At 38.9% G+C, this 21,424-nt stretch overlaps 1 protein-coding gene across 1 annotated transcript in view; it reads right to left on the bottom strand.

The window, feature by feature from the left end:
- Nucleotides 1–511: 511 nt before the first annotated feature.
- The window catches only part of NETO1 (neuropilin and tolloid like 1), a 109,812-nt gene continuing 88,899 nt past the window's right edge, over nt 512–21,424 (bottom strand). The window contains exons 8-10 of the mRNA XM_049619603.1: nt 8,557–8,670; nt 1,576–2,134; nt 512–572 (exon numbers count right to left, since the gene is read on the bottom strand). Coding sequence (XP_049475560.1) covers nt 512–572; nt 1,576–2,134; nt 8,557–8,670 — 734 coding nt within the window. The remainder of the gene's footprint in view (nt 573–1,575; nt 2,135–8,556; nt 8,671–21,424) is intronic.

Below are 21,424 nucleotides of genomic sequence, written 5' to 3'. Positions count from 1 at the left end.
GCACAAATCGCATAAGTACCACCAAATACTTAGCGTAGGAGACTGAGTAGAATATTGCCAAAGGAAATCAATCAGGAAATTACCAACTTTATATACTGACTTCGGTTATGTTGAGCCAATCCTCAAGTATTTTTATTATGAAAAACTCGCATTTCTTCTGCTCTTTTTAAAGAGAGTTGACTAAGTTTCGGATTTTAACTTTAAACCATGTAAAATTTCACTTCCTGATTTCACATCATTTTAATAACACTGTCGTACAATGCTTGATGGTAAGCAGGTGAACACTGTTTTGAAAGATATGTCTACGGCAAATCATCATTCCATCAGCATTGAACCCATTATATTTCTGATTACGAAATATTACGAAACATGTATCTCAAGAAATTAGGAATAAAGAGCACATTCCTTAAAATATCCACAAGACAACTGCAACAAAACAAAACAAAACAAAACAGAATACAACAAGGTGGGAGAAGGAACCAAGGACATTCGCTTACCTTGAATTTTCTTTTTAGACCCTAGTTGTGTTGTATTCAGATTCATGTTTGCTTAGAGACCCAATGAGGCAGAACCTGGAATGTTATGGCTATTTCATTCAACAAAGTAATATTTGCACAAAAAATAAATATTCATACAAATACTTACTTAAAAGCATTCCTAAAAATTCTTAAAACTGTGGAAATAGGGTTTTTTTTTCCATCAGCATGCAAAAATACTAAATCAACTAAAAATATTTTAGGTTTTAAGATGCATTAATGAATTAAAAAAGTATGTACATTCATAAAACCAACTCAATGCTAGTAAACATGCAAAATAAAACATATATAATTTGGATTAGGGGACTTAAAATCGATTTTTTTTTCTAAATTAAATTTTCTTTCCTCAAAAGTTTTACTAATTTTATGGCTAATAATTCGATACAGATAATAGTATCTTTCTGTTAAAAGGAACATGAATTAAATGTTGCTACTATTTTTCTCTACATTTAAATAGAAATGTTTTGTAGTTTAGCATACCATACTATTATATGCAATTTGTAACGTAAGTATTATGTGATCTGTAGAAAAAAAGGATTTCGGTAATTTCATTGTCATACAAAAAATAGAATACATTATATTGCAAAATATGCTATTTTTAATTAAAATTATTCAACAAGATGGGTTAACCATCTTGGTAAGGCAGTTACTTCCAAATATCATTTTATATCTGAAAATATATTGAAAGTTGACGAAAGCAGTATTTATGACCATGTGGATGCAAATTAGCAAGTCGTATTTATGATAGAAATTAAAACCCTAATCTGTGTAGAAGTGAATGTCATGTACGCGTGGGAATAACTGAACTACCTTTGGTCTGTGTGTGCTCACACACAAACACATGTGTACATAAACAGGGTTCAGGAAGCCTATGGATGACACGGGAAAGGAAAAGGAGAGGAAAAAACTCGAGATCCTATGGTTTGAATCATTAACAAAAAGAGAAAGTGAAAAATGCAGATCGACTAGAACACAATATTCTTGGAGGCATTTTGGTCCTCAGGTTATAGTCGTCATCAAAAAATCTACTGATACTGACCGCTGCACGGCTTTGTCGTGTCGGGACAGCCTGTGACTCGTCGTGGGCACCTCCTCAATCTCGTCGATGTCACAGGCATCTGCGGCATCCTGCGAGTAGCTGTGTTTCATGACGAGGATATTTCTTCTGTTCATGGGCGGGATGAGGGGTTTGATGGGCTGTGGGGGCATCTCCGTCAAGACAGAAGCATCTCTTGTGCTGAGGTTACTGCGGCTGCCCTTCGTACTGGACACGTGGGACCCACAGTGGTGGTCGTGAACACACTTGGAAGAGGATCTCCGCAGTTTGTGGTAGTTTTCAAAGTCCTCTGCCACATCTGTAAAGTCAGCTGTAGGTCCTGTCCCTCTGAGAGTGCATAACTCATAATGGGGAGGTTCAAACACCTCCTGGAAAACTGTCTGGTCAAAGTCCGATTTCCTTTGCACATATTTTTTACGAGGCTGTTTGATCTGCACAATGACAGAAATGATAATAAGGATGATCACAATGCAGGAAGTCACTCCAATGACAGTCCCACTGGTGTTGGTGAGCTGGTCCAGCAGGCTGGCTTTCCTCTTCTCTACAGGTTGAGGAGAGTGAAAACAACAAACAAAACAAGAAACAATCCACCGCGTATTAATATGGTAGTCAAGGCGCATAGGGAGAACTTTAATAAGACGTACGCTCAGCATGGGACTCTTACAGGCTTCGAGTGACAAAAACAAGTCTTTAGAAATAAACAAAACCTTTCGCTTTTCACAGGGGCCCTATCGTCCGGCCTTAGAGACAGCCCTCCCACTGCCCGGCACCCCTACTTGAAACATAAATATATGCGTGGAGAAGGTCTTACAAGACCTTCAGCATGACATTTGGGAACGGATTAGTAATGTTAAAAACGGTAAATCATTTTCCTTCTCATAGGTGTAAGGAAACATCCCAAACTCCACTAGTGGGAACGCAGACTTACCTATATGGTTTCGAATTTATTCCTGACATGGATAATTGAACTCAAAATAACAACAATATTCTGATATCAAAAGGTAATTCAATTTCATGACAGAACTTTCTGGAATGGTGGCATGATGTCTTCCATGGGCTTCTTCCCCAGTGAAACAACCATAACTGGTAAAAGTGATTTAAATAAATAAATATAATATATGTGCATATATATTTTTTTTCTGGAAATTATCTGGAAATGTATCTGGAAATACTATGTGTGTGTGTGTGTGTGTGTGTGTGTGTGTGTGTGTATAGTTTCTGGAAATTATCTTAATGGAAAGAGCAAATGGAAGTACATTTATTCAAGAAAAGTTACTAAATTTCGTTAAGAACAGTGAGAGTCTGGCCTTTGAACCCATTTCTCCCAACCCCACCCCAATTCACCATGATGGACACTTAGGGAGGTTTCAGACAACAGCACAGAGTTTCCTCCTCCTAAGCCTTCCCTTCTACAGCTGCAGTGTCTCCCCAGGAGGAGGAAACCTCTAGCATTTCTCACCACCCCCCTGAATCCCTAGTGCAGGTACTCTATCCTAGGCAGGAGATGCTGAGTTATCAAGGGCTCCATTCCTCCTCTCAGCCCCCACTGGTAAGATAGAAGCTCTACAGCAGGGCAGCAGGCTGGGAATGCTTGTCTCTGAGCACACTTGCCCAAGCTCACTCGCAGAGTCTGTCCGTCTGCCTGGAGGGGCAAGCTGATAAGCCAGAGGTTACCACCCTCGGGCAGTACGCTATTCATAAAGTAGGGGTGTCACTCCAAGACAAGTAGGTCACGGCCCCTGCCTCCCTCCATCACTCAGAGCAGTAATGCAGACGTTTCGCCCACGAAGAGAGGTAAGTCAAGAACAGAGAGCACCAGAGCTTTCCCCAAAGAATGTTACATTGTTTGGAACAGTGTGGAGAAGTTCAAGCCTAGGGATCTCCAAAACAACAGACGTTTTCTAGTAAGCGATTAAGAGGAGACGATCAAGCTCTTCAGTAGCAACTAGCCAGACCTGAGAACAGGTAGCAGTTTAACGTAAAATGTCCGGAAAATAACTAGTAATTTAGAATAAATCATAAAGGCTGAACTCAAAGACTAACCCCACAACACAATGGAATTGAATTGGGTCAGACCTTGGAACAATTTATACTCCTAGGAACTGTCCAAAACAACAGAGCAATCATTTGGCACTTGGTGGAGACTAACAGCTGGGTGTGATACCAACAAAGACACATAAACAGCACAGGCAAAGGATGGTCAGAGAGCGCCTCACTAAATCAGGACCATCTGAGACCACGGCATGGTCTCCGTGGAGGAACGTCAGGACAGACGTCACTGAAACAGGCCAGCCTGGTCTGTGCTCACAAACAAGTCAAGGAGAAAACAGAAGTAGCAATAGGCCCCGGGGAGGGAGGAATCAGTATCCAGAATTGCTACAGCACATTATTTAGCATGAAGTTTTCTTTTTTTATCTTCTTTTCTTTTTTTTAATGTTTATTCATTTTTGAGAGACAGAGAAAGAGCATGAGCAGGGGAGAGGCAGAGAGAGAGGGAGACAGAATCCAAAGCAGCCTCCTGGCTCTGAGCAGTCAGCACACAGCCTGACACGGGGCTCGAACCCACTAACTGTGAGATCATGACCTGAGCCGAAGTCGGATGCTTAGCTGACTGAGCCACCCAGGCGCCCCTCACATGAAGTTTTCAACAAAATATCACAAGGCATGCAAAGAAACTGGAAAATGCAATTCATACATGGGGGTTAAAAAGCCTTAGAGAGGGCCAAACAGACTAGGAAGACGACGAGACAGTGATTGCAAAGCGGTTGTTATAAAATATGTTCAAGGAACTAAAGGAAACGATGGTTAAAGAGGGTAAAGGAAAATATGAGGAGAAACCCTCATTGTATGCAGAATAGCAATGAAGAAACAGAAATTATGAGGGGCGCCTGGGTGGCTCAGTCGGTTGAGCGTCCGACTTCAGCTCAGGTCATGATCTTTGTGAGTTCGAGCCCTGCATTGGGCTCTGTGCTGACAGCTCAGAGCTCAGAGCCTGGAACCTGCTTCGGATTCTATGTCTACCTCTCTCTCTGCCCTCCCCTGCTCACTCTCTGTCTCTCCCTCTTTCAAAAATAAATAGACATTAAAAAACTTAAAAAAAAAAAAAAGAAACAAATTCTAAAAAAGAAAAAAGTGAAAAATCTAGAGTTGAGCGGCATGGTCACAGAAATAAAAACTGCATTTGAGTGACTCAGCAGTACATTTCAGCTGGACTAGGAAAAGAACAGCAAATTTGCAGATAGGTGAAGGAACGTTATGCAATCTGAAGAAGACTAAGAAAAAAGGATCCAGGAAAGTGGGCAGAGCCTCAGAAAAATAAGACAAGCCATCAATGGCGCCAACATCATGGGATGGGAGTAAAGAAGGAGAAAAAGAAAGTGCAGGACAATAATCACACACATAAAGGGTGAGGACTTCCCAAATTTGATGAACAATCTAAAATCCAAGGATTTCAACAAATTCCAAGTAAGATAAATGAATTGAGACCCACACTCTGACATATGAGATTAAAGATGTTGAAACAGAAAATCTTGAAAGCAGCAAGGGGGAAATAACTCATCACACAGAAAGGACTCCCAATTAGATTAACAGGTGATTTATCGTCAGAAATCTTGGAGGCCAGAAAGCAGAGGGTCGACAAATTTAAAACTCTGCAGGCAAAAAACAAAACAAAACAAAAACTGTTGATCGAAATCTAATATCCAGCGTGACGAACTTTCAAAAATGGAGATCAAATAGACATCTCCAGGTAAACAGAAATAAACATAATTTAATGCTGAAAGAATTTACGGCAGTAAAGGAAATATTAAAGGAAATTCTTGGGATCGAAACCAAGCAACTCCAGACAGTCATTCAAACCCACGTGAGAAAAGTAAGTACAAAGAGAATTAAAGTGACAAATAAACATTGCCGATAAAGGCGATCATATACGTAACTACCAAGGACAGTATAGTTGAATATATATTCTGCATTCTTCCCTGAACTTTTTAAAAGAGTAATATCATATGCATAAAATTGTACTGTTGGGCCTTTAACTTATAATATATTTGGTATTAATAGTACAAGTGAGTTTAGTAGGAGCAAAACTGTCTTGGAATAAGGAAGTGTCATCAGATGGTAATGTGAATTCACAAAAAACAAAGGAAAGAATGAGAAGTGGTAAGGAGGAAAGGGTTATATAATGAATTATGTGAATACATACGTGCTCTAAAATTATATAAAGTAACAACAGTGATGTATTCTTTGATTTGTAATGTACATAAAAGTAATATGTACAATTGTAATAGGTAAGAAGGAAGAGAGAACAGACCTACATAAACAATGTCATTGGGATTAAATTAGTATAAACCTGCAATATATTTTGGGAAATTAGGCTATATGTTATAAACCCTAAAATAACCACTAAGAAAATAACTCCAAAAATACATTAAAAATCACTAAAGGAATTCAAATGCTACACTGGAATATATTCACTCGGTGCAGAAGACAGCAATAAAGAAGAAAAGAGGAATAAAAAAACATGGGACACAGAGGGGAAAAGAAAGTACAATGGCCGATGTAAATCCAACTATATATCAATACCAGCATTGAAATATGAAGGGATTAAACAATCCAATGAAAAGGCAAATGTTTTCAGAGTGGATCAAAAAAATGAGATGCAACTATATCCTGTCTATAGAAGGCATACTTTACATCCAAAGATATAGATGGACTAAAGGCCAATGGATGGAAAAAGATTGCAATACAAACCGTATTTATAAGAAATCTAGAGTGGATGTGCTAACATTAGACAAAATACTTTAAAGCAAAAAGTTATTAAAAATAAGAAGATCATTTGATAAAAGGGTCAATCCATCAGGAAAGCACAATAATTTCAAACATGTACAGACCCAACAACTAAACTCAAAAATACATAAAATGAAATCTTACAGAAGTGAAGAAAGAAGCAGTTCAACCATAATCATCAGAGGATTTTTTAAAAGTAGATAAAACATGGTAGGAAATAAAACAGAAATGGAAGACAAACAGTGCTATCAACCTACATCTATCGCACAGTTCACCTAACAATGGCAAAATGCATTCTTTTCCAGGGCACAGCGAATTACTTAGAACATACTGTAGGTTAGTACATGAAACTAACTCCAATAAATTACAGGCATACCTCATTTTATCACACTTCATCTTGTCCTTCACAGACACGTGTTTTTTTTAAAAATTGGAGGTCTGTGGCAACCCTGCATCGAGCAAGTCTATCAGCACAATTTTTCCAACAGCATTGGCTCACTTCGTGCCTCCATGTCACATTTTGATAGTGCTCGCAACATTCCAAAGTTTTTCATTATTATTACATTTATTATGGTAACCTGTTACCAGAGATTTGGACTCGCTGAAAGGATTGATGACGGCCAGCACTTTTTAGCAATAAAGCACTTTTTAAAAATTTTTTTAATGTTTACTTATTTTTGAAAGAGAGACAAAGCAGGAGTGGGGACAGAGAGAGCTAGGGAGAGAGCGAGGGAGACACAGAATCTGAAGCAGGCTTCAGGCTCTGAGCTGCCAGCACAGAGCCTGACACAGGGCTCGAACCCACAACCCATGAGATCATGACCTGAGCTGAAGTTAGACACTTAACTGACTGAGCCTAACTGACTGAGCCACCCAGGCGCCCCAAGAAATAAAGTATTTTTTTTAAATTAAGGTATGCACATTGTTTCTACAGACATATTGCTATCGCACACTTACTAGACTACAGAATAGTGCAAACAACTTTTATATGCACTAGGAAACCAAAATATTCGTTTGGCTCACTTTATTGCGGTGGTCTGGAACTGAACCCACAGTGTCTCTGAGGTGAGCCAGTAACAACAATCAAACCTGTAAAGGTGTGATCCCCTCTCAAAAAAGAATGAATCAGAAATCAAAATAGTGGTTCCGCCACCTGGAGAAGAGAAACCTGAAAGCTCATAATGCATATCTGTTCACATTCTCTTCTGTCCACTCTCATGTGAAATAGTCCCTATACATGTGGGAACCAATCCCGTTAGACAAATAAAGCTTAGGACTACCAGTCATTAACAGTGCCGATTTAAGATTCTACTGCACAAATTACGTAATTTCCTATCTATCCATTCAGAAGTGGCTCCTTGAATAATCACCTACTCCTATCCTCAAAATAATTGAGAGGCTGGGCCTTTCTCACTACGTCAACCAGGGCTAGGGTGGCGATGCCTGTCTGCTTCTGTCCACAGAAGATGGTTTAATAGACAACACTGGACTTTGAACATGAAAGAGTTCATTGCCTGTTCCTTTTTCTTTGCCAATCAGGTAATATTGAATGTGAGTAAAAGAATATACCTGGCATTTTCAGGTAAAACACATAACATTCATAGCCAAGCCGAGGATTGCTATCCAAGTAAACAGACCTTTGTGTACAGGCTAGAGAAGGGAGCAGGGGCGCTGGAAGGTATTTTCATGGGAAAGGAAGAAAAGCATTCGGGGAGCAAAATTGGAAGTCGAGCTAAGTGGCTGGGAGTACCTGAAAGCACAAATGTTCCTTGAACGCACTTGACCTCTAGAATGTGTGCTTACTATCCGATGAAGACATTGCAATAAGGGAGAGTTGCAGGCAGAGATGAAGGGCACCAGGTCTGATAGGAAAAACACACTGCACTAGACACACTAAACACACTGCACTGCATTTCCTCTCCATGGCTCTGCAAGCTCTCATAAGATGTCTTTAATGAGCATCCCAGTGTTAAGGATACTCTACTATGCATCAACGAATGAGGAAACCTCTGGTGAAAGCAAAGACTAGGGTTTACAAATGAAATACCAAATACACACGAAGCTTGAGACAGTTCATAGACAGTCCATTTTTAAGTCTGATACATCCAAGCACTGTAATAAACTTCTTCCCACTCTACAGGCAGAGGAATTTTGCAAATTTTAAGAACCGGTCTTTACCTTTACAATGATTTTCGTCCCAAGGATACACACAGTTCTGGAGTCCATTGCAGACCAGTGTATTGTTAATACACATGTTGCTATGGCAGAAGAATGTATTGCCTTCACAGGGAGCTAAAAATAAGAAGAAGAAAAAAAAGCAAAGAAAAAAGTCATAACGGTGATTCAGTAGTAAATCACTCTGATTGCAAATCGAAAAACAAAAAGATGAGAATGATAATTTGCCATCAAATTGAGATAAACGATCCGACATTCCATTCTCAGGGGTTGCTATTGTGGTAATTATTTCCCATGTTGTGAACAGAGCTGGTCCTTCTCTAGATGTGCTTAGCTTACAAAACTAGCACAGGAGGGTTTCCATGATAACAATGAAGTACATTATCTATATGGGTGCGTTCTTTTTTTTGTTTTTGACTTGCTGCATTCATGTAACGAAAATTAAGTGCCCACTACATGCATAACATTATGCTTTCCACTGGAATTCTGTATGTACAAATTTAGTTGTAGTACGCAAAAAGTCTTAATTTAATTAATTAATATTGAAATAATTTTGTAAAGCATGTTTACACAACACGAACGAAGAAAGCAGACATTAAGCAAATCTCTATTGCATTATTTCAACAAATGAACAAAACAAAAAATGTCATGGAAATTCAGAACAAGAGAAAATTAATCCTGAACAACATAAAAATATATATTATTCCCATCAACATGATTGATGAAATTAACCTACTTTCATGTATTTCACACATTCTAGTAACATTATGTTACAATGGTCCATGATCACCAGATTACAATGCGCATTTAGGGTGCTGGGAGATAAAGGAAGGATGCCCAGAAGGTATACAATACAAAGATATGAGAAATAGTACAAGTTTAATGTGGCAACGTATAATGTTAGATAGGACTTCCATATTAGGAAAATACATTCCTTTTTTTTATCAGAGTAATAGGATGTTTAGAAAAATCAGTCTCTAGGGGTACTTGGGTGGCTCAGTTGGTTGGGCGACCGACTTCGGCTCAGGTCATGATCTCGCGGTTTGTGAGTTCGAGCCCCGCGTGGGGCTCTGTGATGACCGCTCAGAGCCTGGAGCCTACTTCGGATTCTGTGTCTCCCCCTCTCTCTACCCCTCCCCTGCTCACGCTCTGTGTCTCTCTGTCTCTCAATAATAAATAAACGTTAAAAATTTAAAAAAAAAGAAAAATCAGTCTCTAGAGTAATACTGAATTAGGGATTATAGTTCACAGACCGTCCTTTTAACTTCACAATGATCCCACATATCTGATAAAACGTAATTTCTGTGTTTCGTGCTTTTTTTGTTCAGTAATTGTTCTAAGATCCTTTTAAGGATGACTATCCTAGAAAAGCATATTAGATACAAAACACATAATTTACAGTGGTTAGAAAATCGGTCAATAAAGATTTACTAATGATCAGTATTGTCTAAATACCACAGTCATGTTGTAATGATTTTCACACCTTCAAGACTATATATCAACAGGTATTTTAGAAAGTTACCCTTTTTAGGTACATTTGCTATATTAACCACAAGTGTCACACAAATAATTTGCATAAGGCAACTTGGTGTATTTTAACACTCTTAGAGAAATCCTAACCCAAAAAACAAGACAAAACAAAACAAAATGAAACCAAACAAACAAACAAAACACACTCAAGTCTTGAAAATCAGAAACATGGTAAAGATGTAGCTAACTCAAGCAAAGGGATTCCTTCTGGCTCTCCACACCCTTCCCCCTATCCCGCTTCCAGAAGACTAGTTCCTTCTTTCCTCGGCTAGAGTTTGACTTTATGGTCTTAAAGTCTGGCAAAAGATTTAAAAAAAAATGCAATAGTCATTTTCGGGGAAAAAACACATTAAAAGGTAGAAAATATGCAGTAGTCATTTTGAAAAGGAAGTATCACGCTTAACGTGGGCTAGTGCCTTGTTAAACATCATATAAGCCTGTTATAATATAAACTTTAATGATCTGATACATTATCGCAAAAATCTGCTCTTTAGTAAGGAGCTAAATTTAAATTTCTGTAGTCAACCGTAATGGCTCTTGCAGAACAGATACGGTCTGTTAAGCAGATAATGAATGTTGTCAAACTGTGCACACAGAACGAAAAGGAGTTTTCGGCGAGTGGAGTGGTTGCAAAATGTTTTAGTAAAAAACCATGAGAAATACACACGTCCTAAGAGACTGTGGTGGTACTGAAAACAGAGTTATCAGGGCACCTGGGTGGCTCAGTCGGTTAAGCATCCAGCTCTTGATTTTGGCTCAGGTCATGATCTCACAGTTCTTCGTGAGTTGGGAGCCCTCATGTCAGGCTCTGAGCTGACAGTGCAGATTCTCTCTCCCTCTCTCTCTGCCCCTCCCCTACTCTCAAAGTAAATAAATAAACTTAAAAAATGAAAATACACTTATCCGCCGAGTGAAGAAAACCTTTAAGAGAGCATAAATACTTACTTCCCTTCCAGGATGAGTTGGAAAAATTACTACAGTTACTATTAAGTAGGATGCATTAGATTTTACAATTTTAAGTATGTGAATAAAAATGACTCTGCGTTCTGTAATTGAACAAAGTACAATAGAATACTCGTAAGAACACCAAACTGTGAATTCCAAATGCTCCAAATGCAGTTGTGTTTGTAGTTCTGCTGCTTCTTGGTTGTGAACATCTCTTATAAACTACAAATCCAGGGGTGCCTGGGTGGCTCAGTCAGTTAAGCGACCGACTTCGGCTCAGGTCATGATCTCATGGTTCCTGAGCTCGAGCCCCGCATCAGGCACTGTGCTGACCGCTCGGAGCCTGGAGCCTGCTTCGGATTCTGTGTCTCCCTCTCTCTCTGCCCCTCCCCCGCTCATGCTCTGTCTCTCTCTGTCTCAAGAATAAATAAACACTAAATAAAAAGTTAAAAAAAAACCCAAAAAACTACAAATCCATGTGCCTGTATCAGTTATGATTAAATACTGGCGATTTCACTGGTAACGGGATAGGTAATCCAGGACGGCCAATAAATCACATTCCTGACACACTTCTTTTCATCCAATGATCAGGCAAATGTGCCAGTTAACTGGGATCGTCTTGCTTTTTAAATTTTCTATTATTGCAGGTACTAGACTATCTTTTCTCTTACTTTTGCCAGTATTTACAGAATTGCTATGCAAACAAGAAAGATAAAAAAAGCAAATCTTGCAGCGGCTACGAAACAAATGTGTAACAACTTACAGTCCCTGAACAAAAATAAATGTTGTTTCATAGACAACACCAAAAATACAACATAGTGGCTTCTGAGTGTTCTCGTTATCGTACGTCTGAATATTTCTCTCCTGTAAATGCAGATCTGCGGGGTGCCCGGGTGGCTCAGTCGGTTAAGCGTCTGACTCTTGATTTCAGCTCAGGTCACGATCTTACAGTTTGTGAGTTCGAGCCCCAAGTCGGGCTCCACGCTGCCAGCGCAGAGCCTGCTTGGGATTCTCTTTCTCCCTCTCGGGGCCTCCCCCTTTCTCAAAATAAATAAACAAACTTAAAAAAAAATAAATGCAGGTATGCAATAGTTCACCAAAGATTCTTACTTCTATCTCCTGTTGAAAAGATAAAATGGCAACTTCCTGCCTCCCAAAGCAAGCTATGTTCTTGTGTTTTCAAGGATGTCTGGACACACTCTGGATACCGACCTTATTTCCCATGACCCTCAGCACACTCCCGTTATCTGTGGCTCAGTGGCCAAACACGGTTCCTTCTCTCTCTCTCTCTCTCTCTCTCTCTCTCTGCCCTGGAATATCCTTTCTCCATTCTGTTATCCAAATCATATCTGCACTGTATTATCTGTACAGTTTTGAAATACTATTCCAAGCTACTGAGAAAATTATCTTTTTCTTAAATCCTATTATACTTACAATTTTAAACAGAGCTTGGCGGTTAGCATATGCTTATCATCTTTCCCACATGTTCTTTGAGACGAAGGGCAATGCCTTCAAAAATTTTTCATTTTTAAGCTTTCATACGGCTTAAGGTTCCTAGGCTTATGGTAAATATTCAACAGAGAGGTTTAATTGATTAATATTACCGAGCAAAAGGTTAAGTCCAGCCAGGGTGCTAGCTGAGTATCCCAGGAAGCGGAAGACTCCAACAGGTGTGCTGAGTGGTGGCGAGCTAACCTCCATGCCATGAATGGTCTTCAAGGGCGGTCCGATTTGCGATATTCTCAGAGACTACAGCTCAGCGTCCTTTCCTTGGCTCGCTCACCATTGCTGACCCAGACACATCCTCCCAGTTGGCGGAGGACTGGTTCTGCTTAGAACTTCACTATACGTTGCCAAAAGCTCTTGCCTCTTAAATACCAGCTTCCTTATTTCCTAAAATTATCTGGAAGAAGCTCAAGTGAAGGGTGGGATTCGCGCCCAAAAACGCGGCAGCTGAGGAAACAATCCTTACGGTTTGGAGTACCTACGCGCCCAGTTCCCATGATCAAAAGAGTCCACTTCTTTCTGGAAGGAGGTTTTCTGTTGTCAGCGGAAGAGCACATACAGCTTCGCGTTGGCTTTTAGAAAAGACACAGGAGGAACTATTTTCGTGGCTTTTTGTCTCCGAACTGCTTTTAAAGTGTACTTAGATACGATGACCGCGGCTCTTTCAATCTCGCTTCAGTGGAAGGGTTTATGGAACCTCATCATTTCATTACCCAGATGCAACGCTAAGTATTTCATTTTAAAAGAAAAAAGGCAGAAACTGAGAGTAGTGGAATATTCTAGTCGGCCAACAGAATGTCATGTGTGCAAGCACAGCATTGCTCCTGATTTCAATCATTCAGGTAACACAGAATGGATAGTCTGACACTGAAAAATGGGTCTTGCCTCACTGTTCCCGCCTCCCTCCTGCACCAATACAGACGCTTTCGGGCAACCAGTCTTTTTTTGTTGGTTGGTCGGTTTGCCTATGTAGGAGACTGCACGTTAGGATGAAGCTTCGCCTGTGTTCTGCAGACATCTCACCACGGGATGGAAGGATCCCGACAATGCTACTGTGGGCAGAGCTGGGTCTCGGCTGCAAGGAGTGATAATCCCTGGGGATAGGCCCAGTTGTCACATCTGTAAAACGGGGATAAGGATAACACTTACCTAAGCGATTTCAGTACGCACAGAACTTCGGATAGTGCCAGCCTATGGACACAAGCGTTAGAACTGTGCGTGGAGCTGCTCCGGGAGGGGAGCATCGCACAGGAGCCGTGGATTCACAATGTCTGAGACTGAAACCCAGGTCCATCACTTCCAGGTCGTGTGACCTTGAGCGAACGTGCCTCAAGATCCCCGAGTTTCAGTAACATCTATACAGGGGGCGAATCTTAACTACCACACACAGCTGTGAAAATTAAATGTGATCGAGCTTTAAAACCCGTAACCACTGTCGTCCGAGGCACAGTAAGCACACATTAGCTCTTCTTGAATTACGGTAATAATTCGCCAAAATTAAATCAACCAATAAAACATACGATGTTAAGGAGACACAGAATAGACAAGTTCAGTGACCTAATATTACACATTTCCTAATTTGTGAAGTGAGGACGGTCGTTCACAGAGAGCTCGTCAACACCAAATGAGAATGCAGGCTGGAAAGAATGGAGCAGAGGTTTCACACATAACAGCGTGCAATCAATACAGTCTAAAAAGAGGAGTTCTACACAGAGGTGTTTACCTTCTTGTGCAACAAAAAAGCATAGCTGTTCTTTAGCTAATACAACGTTGTAAGAGAAATAATATAATGAAATGGGTTGTAGCTCATAGCTCTATAAGCTATTACATGCAGGGGTGAGATTTAAAATATGTAACAATCAGTTCTTCATGGGACCCGACCAGGCAGATCCAATGGACACTGACCGCCACAGCTGGGTGCACAGCCTCAGCAACAGCCCAGTTCATTCCCACTCGTAAGAGACTGGGGAATAAAGTAATGCGCCACGAAACATCACTTCCTCAAAGACGACTGGGGACATTTATCTTCGTAAATTTCCCTAGCATATCGTTCTCCAGGCTGTTATCTTCTACAACCTCCATCATTCATTTACAAACATCCCGTCCCGAGTGCTCAGCGGACAACCCCCGTCTATAAGTAAAAAGTGGTTTCAAGTTGCTTCTAATATTACGTGAAGTAACGTAAGGGTAGGTAATGCAAATAATGAACCTCACAACCTGTAGAAATGAAGGCGTTTATCTCTCTCTCTCTCTCTCTCTCTCTCTCTCTCGAAAGCAATCATAGGAATTCCGTAATGTATTTAAATGTGAAAAGAGTCACTAATACACCACAAATCTGAAGCTCCAAGCTATTTGACTCTATGTGACTCTAGTATTTACCTATAAAAAGGAAAAAAAAAAAGTAAGTCTATATACAGTCTCCACTTTTTATAGGCAACTACGCAAGAAAGACAACTTTTTTTTCCTTTTTCAGTTTATTTATTTATTTTGAGAGTGCAAGCACAGCAAAGGAAGGAAGAGAGGGAGAGAGAGAGAATCCCAAGCAGGTCTTGCATTCTCAGTGCAGGGCCCAATGTGGGGCTTGAACTCATGAAACCGTGAGATCATGTCCTGAGTGGAAATGCAGAGTCGGACACTCAACCAACTGAGCCACCCAGGCCCCCCAATTTTTTTTTTACGTTTGTAAGACACTTTTCTAAGATATGTTCAGGACATTCCTGAAACTGAGCCTTGCTAAGTTATTTAAAGATCTCGGGAAGTATATCCCTTTGTTATACCCATGCCCAGTGTAAAATACCACTCAAGTTTTTAACTGTAAAAAAGAAACAGAAGATGGATTGTTTGCTCGCTAACTTCAATAAAAGGCAGATTTTAACAAGTGTTTGTACTACTTTCCAGGAAGAAGATTTAGATGTGTGTTATGATATTCCTTGATTCGCAGGAAAACAAGACCATGAGGATAAGATGCATTTTCTAATTCCAAATTGTAAAGAGAGCTATTCAGACGCCATCTTGGAAGGCAAGAAAAGCGAGTGTGCAGAACAGATCGTGGTGTTTTGGTCCCACTATAAAATCAAGGCGTATTCTTTTGAAGTCTCTAGTGATCTTATAAACTGAGGTTTGGACATAAGTGACAAGAGTGTCCTGCAACTGAGTGACACGATTTTCAGGACAGAGAAACACGACGCACAGATGCAGGTTTCGAGAATATCTACGGGTACCTTAAATCCAGGCTTAAAATTTCAATTTAACATACCGTAAGTGAACATTTATCCAAACATCTCATGATAAATTCTTTGGAAACACAAATTTTAATGCAACAGTTTGCTCTAGCGGGAAGAAATGTATTGTGGATTAGTAAGTAAGATGAACTATGGTGCACTTCCTTCCATACACCGGCTGTTGGTGGACCCTTGTTCACAGAGCTCTTGTGCCACGAAGCCCCTTTAACTTTGTTTAGTCCAGATGACTCCAATGTCATTAGTTTACCACTCGATACACAAACCAGAACAAAAGAAAAAGCAAAATCTTGAGAAGTCTTGCCCCAGTGTTCAAAAATTATGGTGACAGATTTCTTATTTCTGAAGGGAACAGAGAATGAGATGAGAAATTACTAAGGTATAAAGTTGGGTGAGAAATGAGGACACAGATCACTGTAAATTATAAAGCCTCACGCACAAAGAGACATGTGGAAAATTTTACTGGAAATAAGCCAAAATGGTGACAATGACTATTTGTAGGATATTCACAAGTTACATTTAGCTTTTATTATAAATAATATGTAGATATATAAATGTATATATACAAATATATATTTAGCTTTTATTATAAATAATATGTAGAAATATATATGTACACACACACACATATATATAGTAATTGGTAAAAATCTTTTAACTTTTCATGAAAAAAATAAAATAGTATTCTTAAAAATCTATTTTGTCTTTCATAATTTAACTAGTAACATAGTAGTTTTCACATAACATCTATAACTTACTATATATTTAAAGTTAATGACTGAACTTAGTATTTCACTGAATTCACTCCCTTCTTTTGGGTTGTTTTGAAATCCTCACATGTTCCCATTCTCACCACTAGGTGGCGAGCATGCACCAGATTTCCTGAAATAGCATTTGACTCTTCTGATGTTGAAAATCCTACATGCGTCTGAGACATTTATACGTATATGCTGCTGATCTGTAAGAAATAAAAACTTCAGTAGAGACCACAAAAATAATTTTGAACATATCTGAATTAGGTAAGGGATGACGAGAGAAAGAAGAGCAGTCACAACACTAAGTGTAAAGAAAACTGCATTTAAAATTTTAATAAAGAATCATAAAACATATTGGCTGTAATGTTAAAAGTCTATTCACGAACGTGTGATCATTTTTCAGTATTGTGTCACATGTTTATAAATTTTGTTCCCTTTTTGTAATTAATTTTTTTAGCTTATAATAACTTTTGTTAATGCCAAAGTCACTAAAATTCCTTCTCACTTATTAGTGTTATGTCTCCTTAACTGCTTTCCTTTTTATTATTATTTATTATTATTATTTATTATCATTATTATTTTCTTTTTTTTATCTGTCTTTAAATTCCAGTACAGTTAACATACAGTGTTATATTAGCTTCAGGTGTACAATATAATGATTCAACAATGCTGTACATTACTCAGTGCTCATCATGAGAAGTGTCCTTTTAATCCCCTTTCCTGATTTCACCCCATCCCCACCTATTTCAAATCTCCCCTCTGGTAAGCATCAGTTTGCTGTCTGCAGTTAAGAATCTGTTTCTTGGTTTGTCTCTTCTTTTCTTTATTCATTCGTTTTGGTTTTAAATTCCACACATGAGTGAAAACACACGGTATTTGTCTTTCTCCGATTCGCCCATTTCACTTAGCATAATATTCTCTAGATCCAACCATGTCATTGCAAATAGAAAGATTTAATTCTTTTTTATGGCTGAGTAATATTCCATTGTATATATACATACCACCATCCATTCATCCATTGATGGACCTTTGGGCTGCTTCCATATCTTGGCTATTGTAAATAATGCTGCAATATGCATAGGGGTACACATATCTTTTCAAATTAGTGTTTTGTCTGATTGTATTCTTTTTCAATTCAGAAATCCACTAAATGCTACCCTCAGGAAATATTGAAACGAAACGGAAGATAAAACCTGGCAGATGTCTCTCTGACACACTGATATTTCACATCCTTGTGCTTTGTGGCTAATGAAACGATCAATGGTAGGTGAGTTCAAAGCCAAAGAACATGCTACTCCATCAAGAAAATTTGGAAATGGAAGTGATGCTTGATCCTACTTTTCTTTTAATAATAATATCAGCTAAATAACAGCTCAAATGCTCCCTCGTGTCTCCCAGCACCTGACCCAAATCTCATTCTCTCCATCCACATTCTCTGGCTTCTTGCCTCTCTCAGATTCTTCGGATTTGTTTAATGTGAAGTTTGTCAAAAGTTCACCGCCTCTGTGGGTGTTGCCACATGCATGCACACACACACGCTCACACGCCCACATCACCGAGTCTTCTACCTCTGCTCACTTTTCTTTCCCATCCCTTCTCCAATCTGAAGTTGGGATGGAAATGGTTGCAGGAACGTGTCAAGCAGCAGCAGGATGAGGAGACAGCTTAGAGTACATTGACACGTCCTTGCTTCATTTGTAGAATTCAACTTTTATCAGCCTTGAAGACATTGATTTATCAAAACTTCCTGATAGTCTGGATGCTCTAGAGCCTACCACTTTGCCTGAGAGATGGAAATAAAGCTTATGTTTATCATAAATATGGAAATGTGATACATATCTGCATTAAATATTTAAGTAATGAATTTATGCTAAAGAGCAAAATCTAGTGCACTTGGAAACGCAATTACTTTTATTCACTAATAATTTTAATTGATCTAGATGACAGAGACGATTTTCCCTCTGCCTCTCAGAACCCTGCAGTCAGGTCTCCAGGGTAATCATGAGAGGCCCCCCTTCTCTTCTCTATCCCAGGGGATCCTGGGAAGTCTGCAAAGCCTCTGACACTCTATTTTCTCCTGGGCTTACCCTTCCAGCTCTGACTCCCATCTGAAGTCCAGATGTATACCATACCAGCAAATCCCGACATAACTTCTTCTTGGGATTCTAAGTACCATCTTAAGTGAAACATGGCTAGATGATACGGAAACAATTGTGACCTTACTCCTCTTTAACTACCCCTTCCCCACATCATTCTTCCACTCACACACTTTCCTGATATTAATAAGGGCCATGAGTTATTAACATTAAGGCTACTAAGGCTGAAGGGTTAGGGTCTTTCTTGAGTCTTTTCTCTTTCAACACCCACGTCCAAAGAGCCTTTAGTTGTGTCAGCCTTATCTATCTATCTATACATCTATTTATCTATTATCTATCTATCCATTATCTATCTATCTACCTATCTCTTATCTATCTATCCATATATTATCTATCTATCTATTATCTATCGATCTATTATCTATTATCTATCTATCATCTATCTATCTCTTATCTCTCTACCCATCTACTAGCTAGCTAGCTAGCTAGCTATCATCGATTACCTATCCATCTATTATCTATCATCTATCTATCTATCTATCTATCTACCATCTATTTATCTGCCGAGTTCTTGTTGCCATCTCCATTGGTACAAGTGGCTCATGGCCATTTTTCAACACCTGGTTTTCTATATCAGATCCATGGACAGAGCAGCCAAGGGAAATTTGGTCATTTAAAAGTATAAATCAAACCATTGCTCACCCCTGTTTAAAGCACTCCAAAACCTTCCTTTAACAGAGTGAATGCCAAACTCCTCAATACCCCCTGTGCTCATCCAACATCTCAACTCAGCTACCTCTTGAACTCCAATGTCACCCACCATAACCATGGCGCAATGAGATCCACACCCTTCTCCATCATGTTCGTCTAATTTGTTGTTTTTCCAAATACTTATTAGGACTTTAATTTATCTTCTTAAATTCACTTCTCTGTACATCATTTGTCTCCTCTTATAAAAATGTAAGGCAAAGGAGTTGTCTTGCTCACTGCTGTATAACTTGGGCTTTGAATAACAAACACATGCCATTTTGGAGGTGCTTAATAAATACCTACCAACTCACAGATATCAGAACAAAACTTTTTCAACAGTAAGATAGACATGGAGTGCCATCTTGCCATTCTATTCTGACAACGGTTTTATTTTATTTTTTGAGGTTTTAAGAAGTTTCTATTTTTTCATTTCATTTTTTTATTTTTTAATGCAATTTATTGTCACATTGATTTCCATACGACACCCAGTGCTCACCCCCACAAGTGCCCTCCTCAATGCACATCACCCACTTTCTCCTCTCCCCCACCCACCATCAACCCTCAGTTTGTTCTCAGTACTTAAGAGTCTTTTATGGTTTGCCTCCCTTTCTCTCTGTAACATTTTTTTCCCACTTCCCTTCCCCCCTGGTCTTCTGTTAAGTTTCTCAAGATCCACATATGAGTGAAAACATATGGTATCTGTCTTTCTCTGTCTGACTTATTTCACTTAGCATAATACCCTCCAGTTCCATCCATGTTGCTGCAAATGACCAGATTTCAATTTCTAAGAAATAACTAAACTTTTTAAATGAATTTAATGGAAGAAAATAGCTAACATGTCAGAGATATCAATTATGAGTAAGCATCTGAGTAGGAATTCAAAGCCTTCAAAAACTGGATTGAAAAGTGTCTAGCTTGTTATGTTTGAATCAAGATATTCTAATTCCAGAAAAATATAATGTAAAAAAATAAATATATTTGGCCATCCGAATTGTCCCCAAAACAAATGTTTTGTTTTTCCCCAAATAAATGGAAAAATTTCCCCTGCCACCATATTTTAAACTTAAAATGCCCTTCAGGCTATGCAATTAGAGAAAATGACATTTTATTTGAAAAATGCTGACCAGATTTCAGGCCAGAAATAGATTTGTGCCTCTTCTCTTCATCTCCTTTATCATCTTCATATATTTTTTTTGAAAGATCAATATCTGCCTCCAAAACTCTATGTTCCAATGTGACTTAGTTATCTGTCAAAAGATCTCGAATTATTAAGATGAATTTTAATCTCTTCTTTAAATACAAGAAAATCTATTCACAAATTTCAATTTAATCCCACTCACATTTATTAGATTCCCCCAATCTTTCTGCTAGAATTGCATATTGCTACTGTCCCAAAAAGACAGCATATTAAAAAAAAGAAAAAGCATCTTCATGAGAAAATTATATTCCATAGATAGAGATCATTTCTTTCCTCACATAGGACACGAGACACATCGTGATCTTGTCCATTCTATTTGATCCCAAGAATGAACATATATTTGTATACTATAATTATGTCTGCCTTGGGTCAGCTACATGATGATTTATTCATCGTCCCTAATTAGATAGGTCTACAATTACCATAAGGGGGATATTGCATTTCCTTGGGGTCTGTAGTCTGATTATTACCAGTACTCAGACATGGATCTCAGGGTTTGTTTTCATGACTGGTGTACATGTCTATAACAGTTAGCTGGTTGAGACATGCTGTTCCGTTAAAGTCACTAGATTTGGTTTCATTGTTGCAAGTGCCAAGTCCCCAAAGCGGGAACTGAGGTAAATAAAGATTAGGGTGGAGAAAATGAATGGACCATCATAGCCTCAACTTTGTGATCCTCCTAGTTCAAAGGCTAACAAGTCAGAATAATCATTTTTTGTCTCCATACAACAAATACACGCAATCTACTTTCAGTGATAGACATAAACTACAACAGCTGTAAACTGAGAATCAAAGAGATCAATACATGTGATCCCCAAGGATCCTGCCAAAACCTACAAGGAATTTGCTGCC

The sequence above is a fragment of the Panthera uncia genome, assembly GCF_023721935.1.
Source record: "Panthera uncia isolate 11264 chromosome D3 unlocalized genomic scaffold, Puncia_PCG_1.0 HiC_scaffold_8, whole genome shotgun sequence".
Lineage (NCBI taxonomy): Eukaryota > Metazoa > Chordata > Mammalia > Carnivora > Felidae > Panthera > Panthera uncia.
The sequence above is the reverse complement of the archived record's forward strand: the minus strand, read 5'-3'. Positions and strand labels throughout refer to the sequence as shown.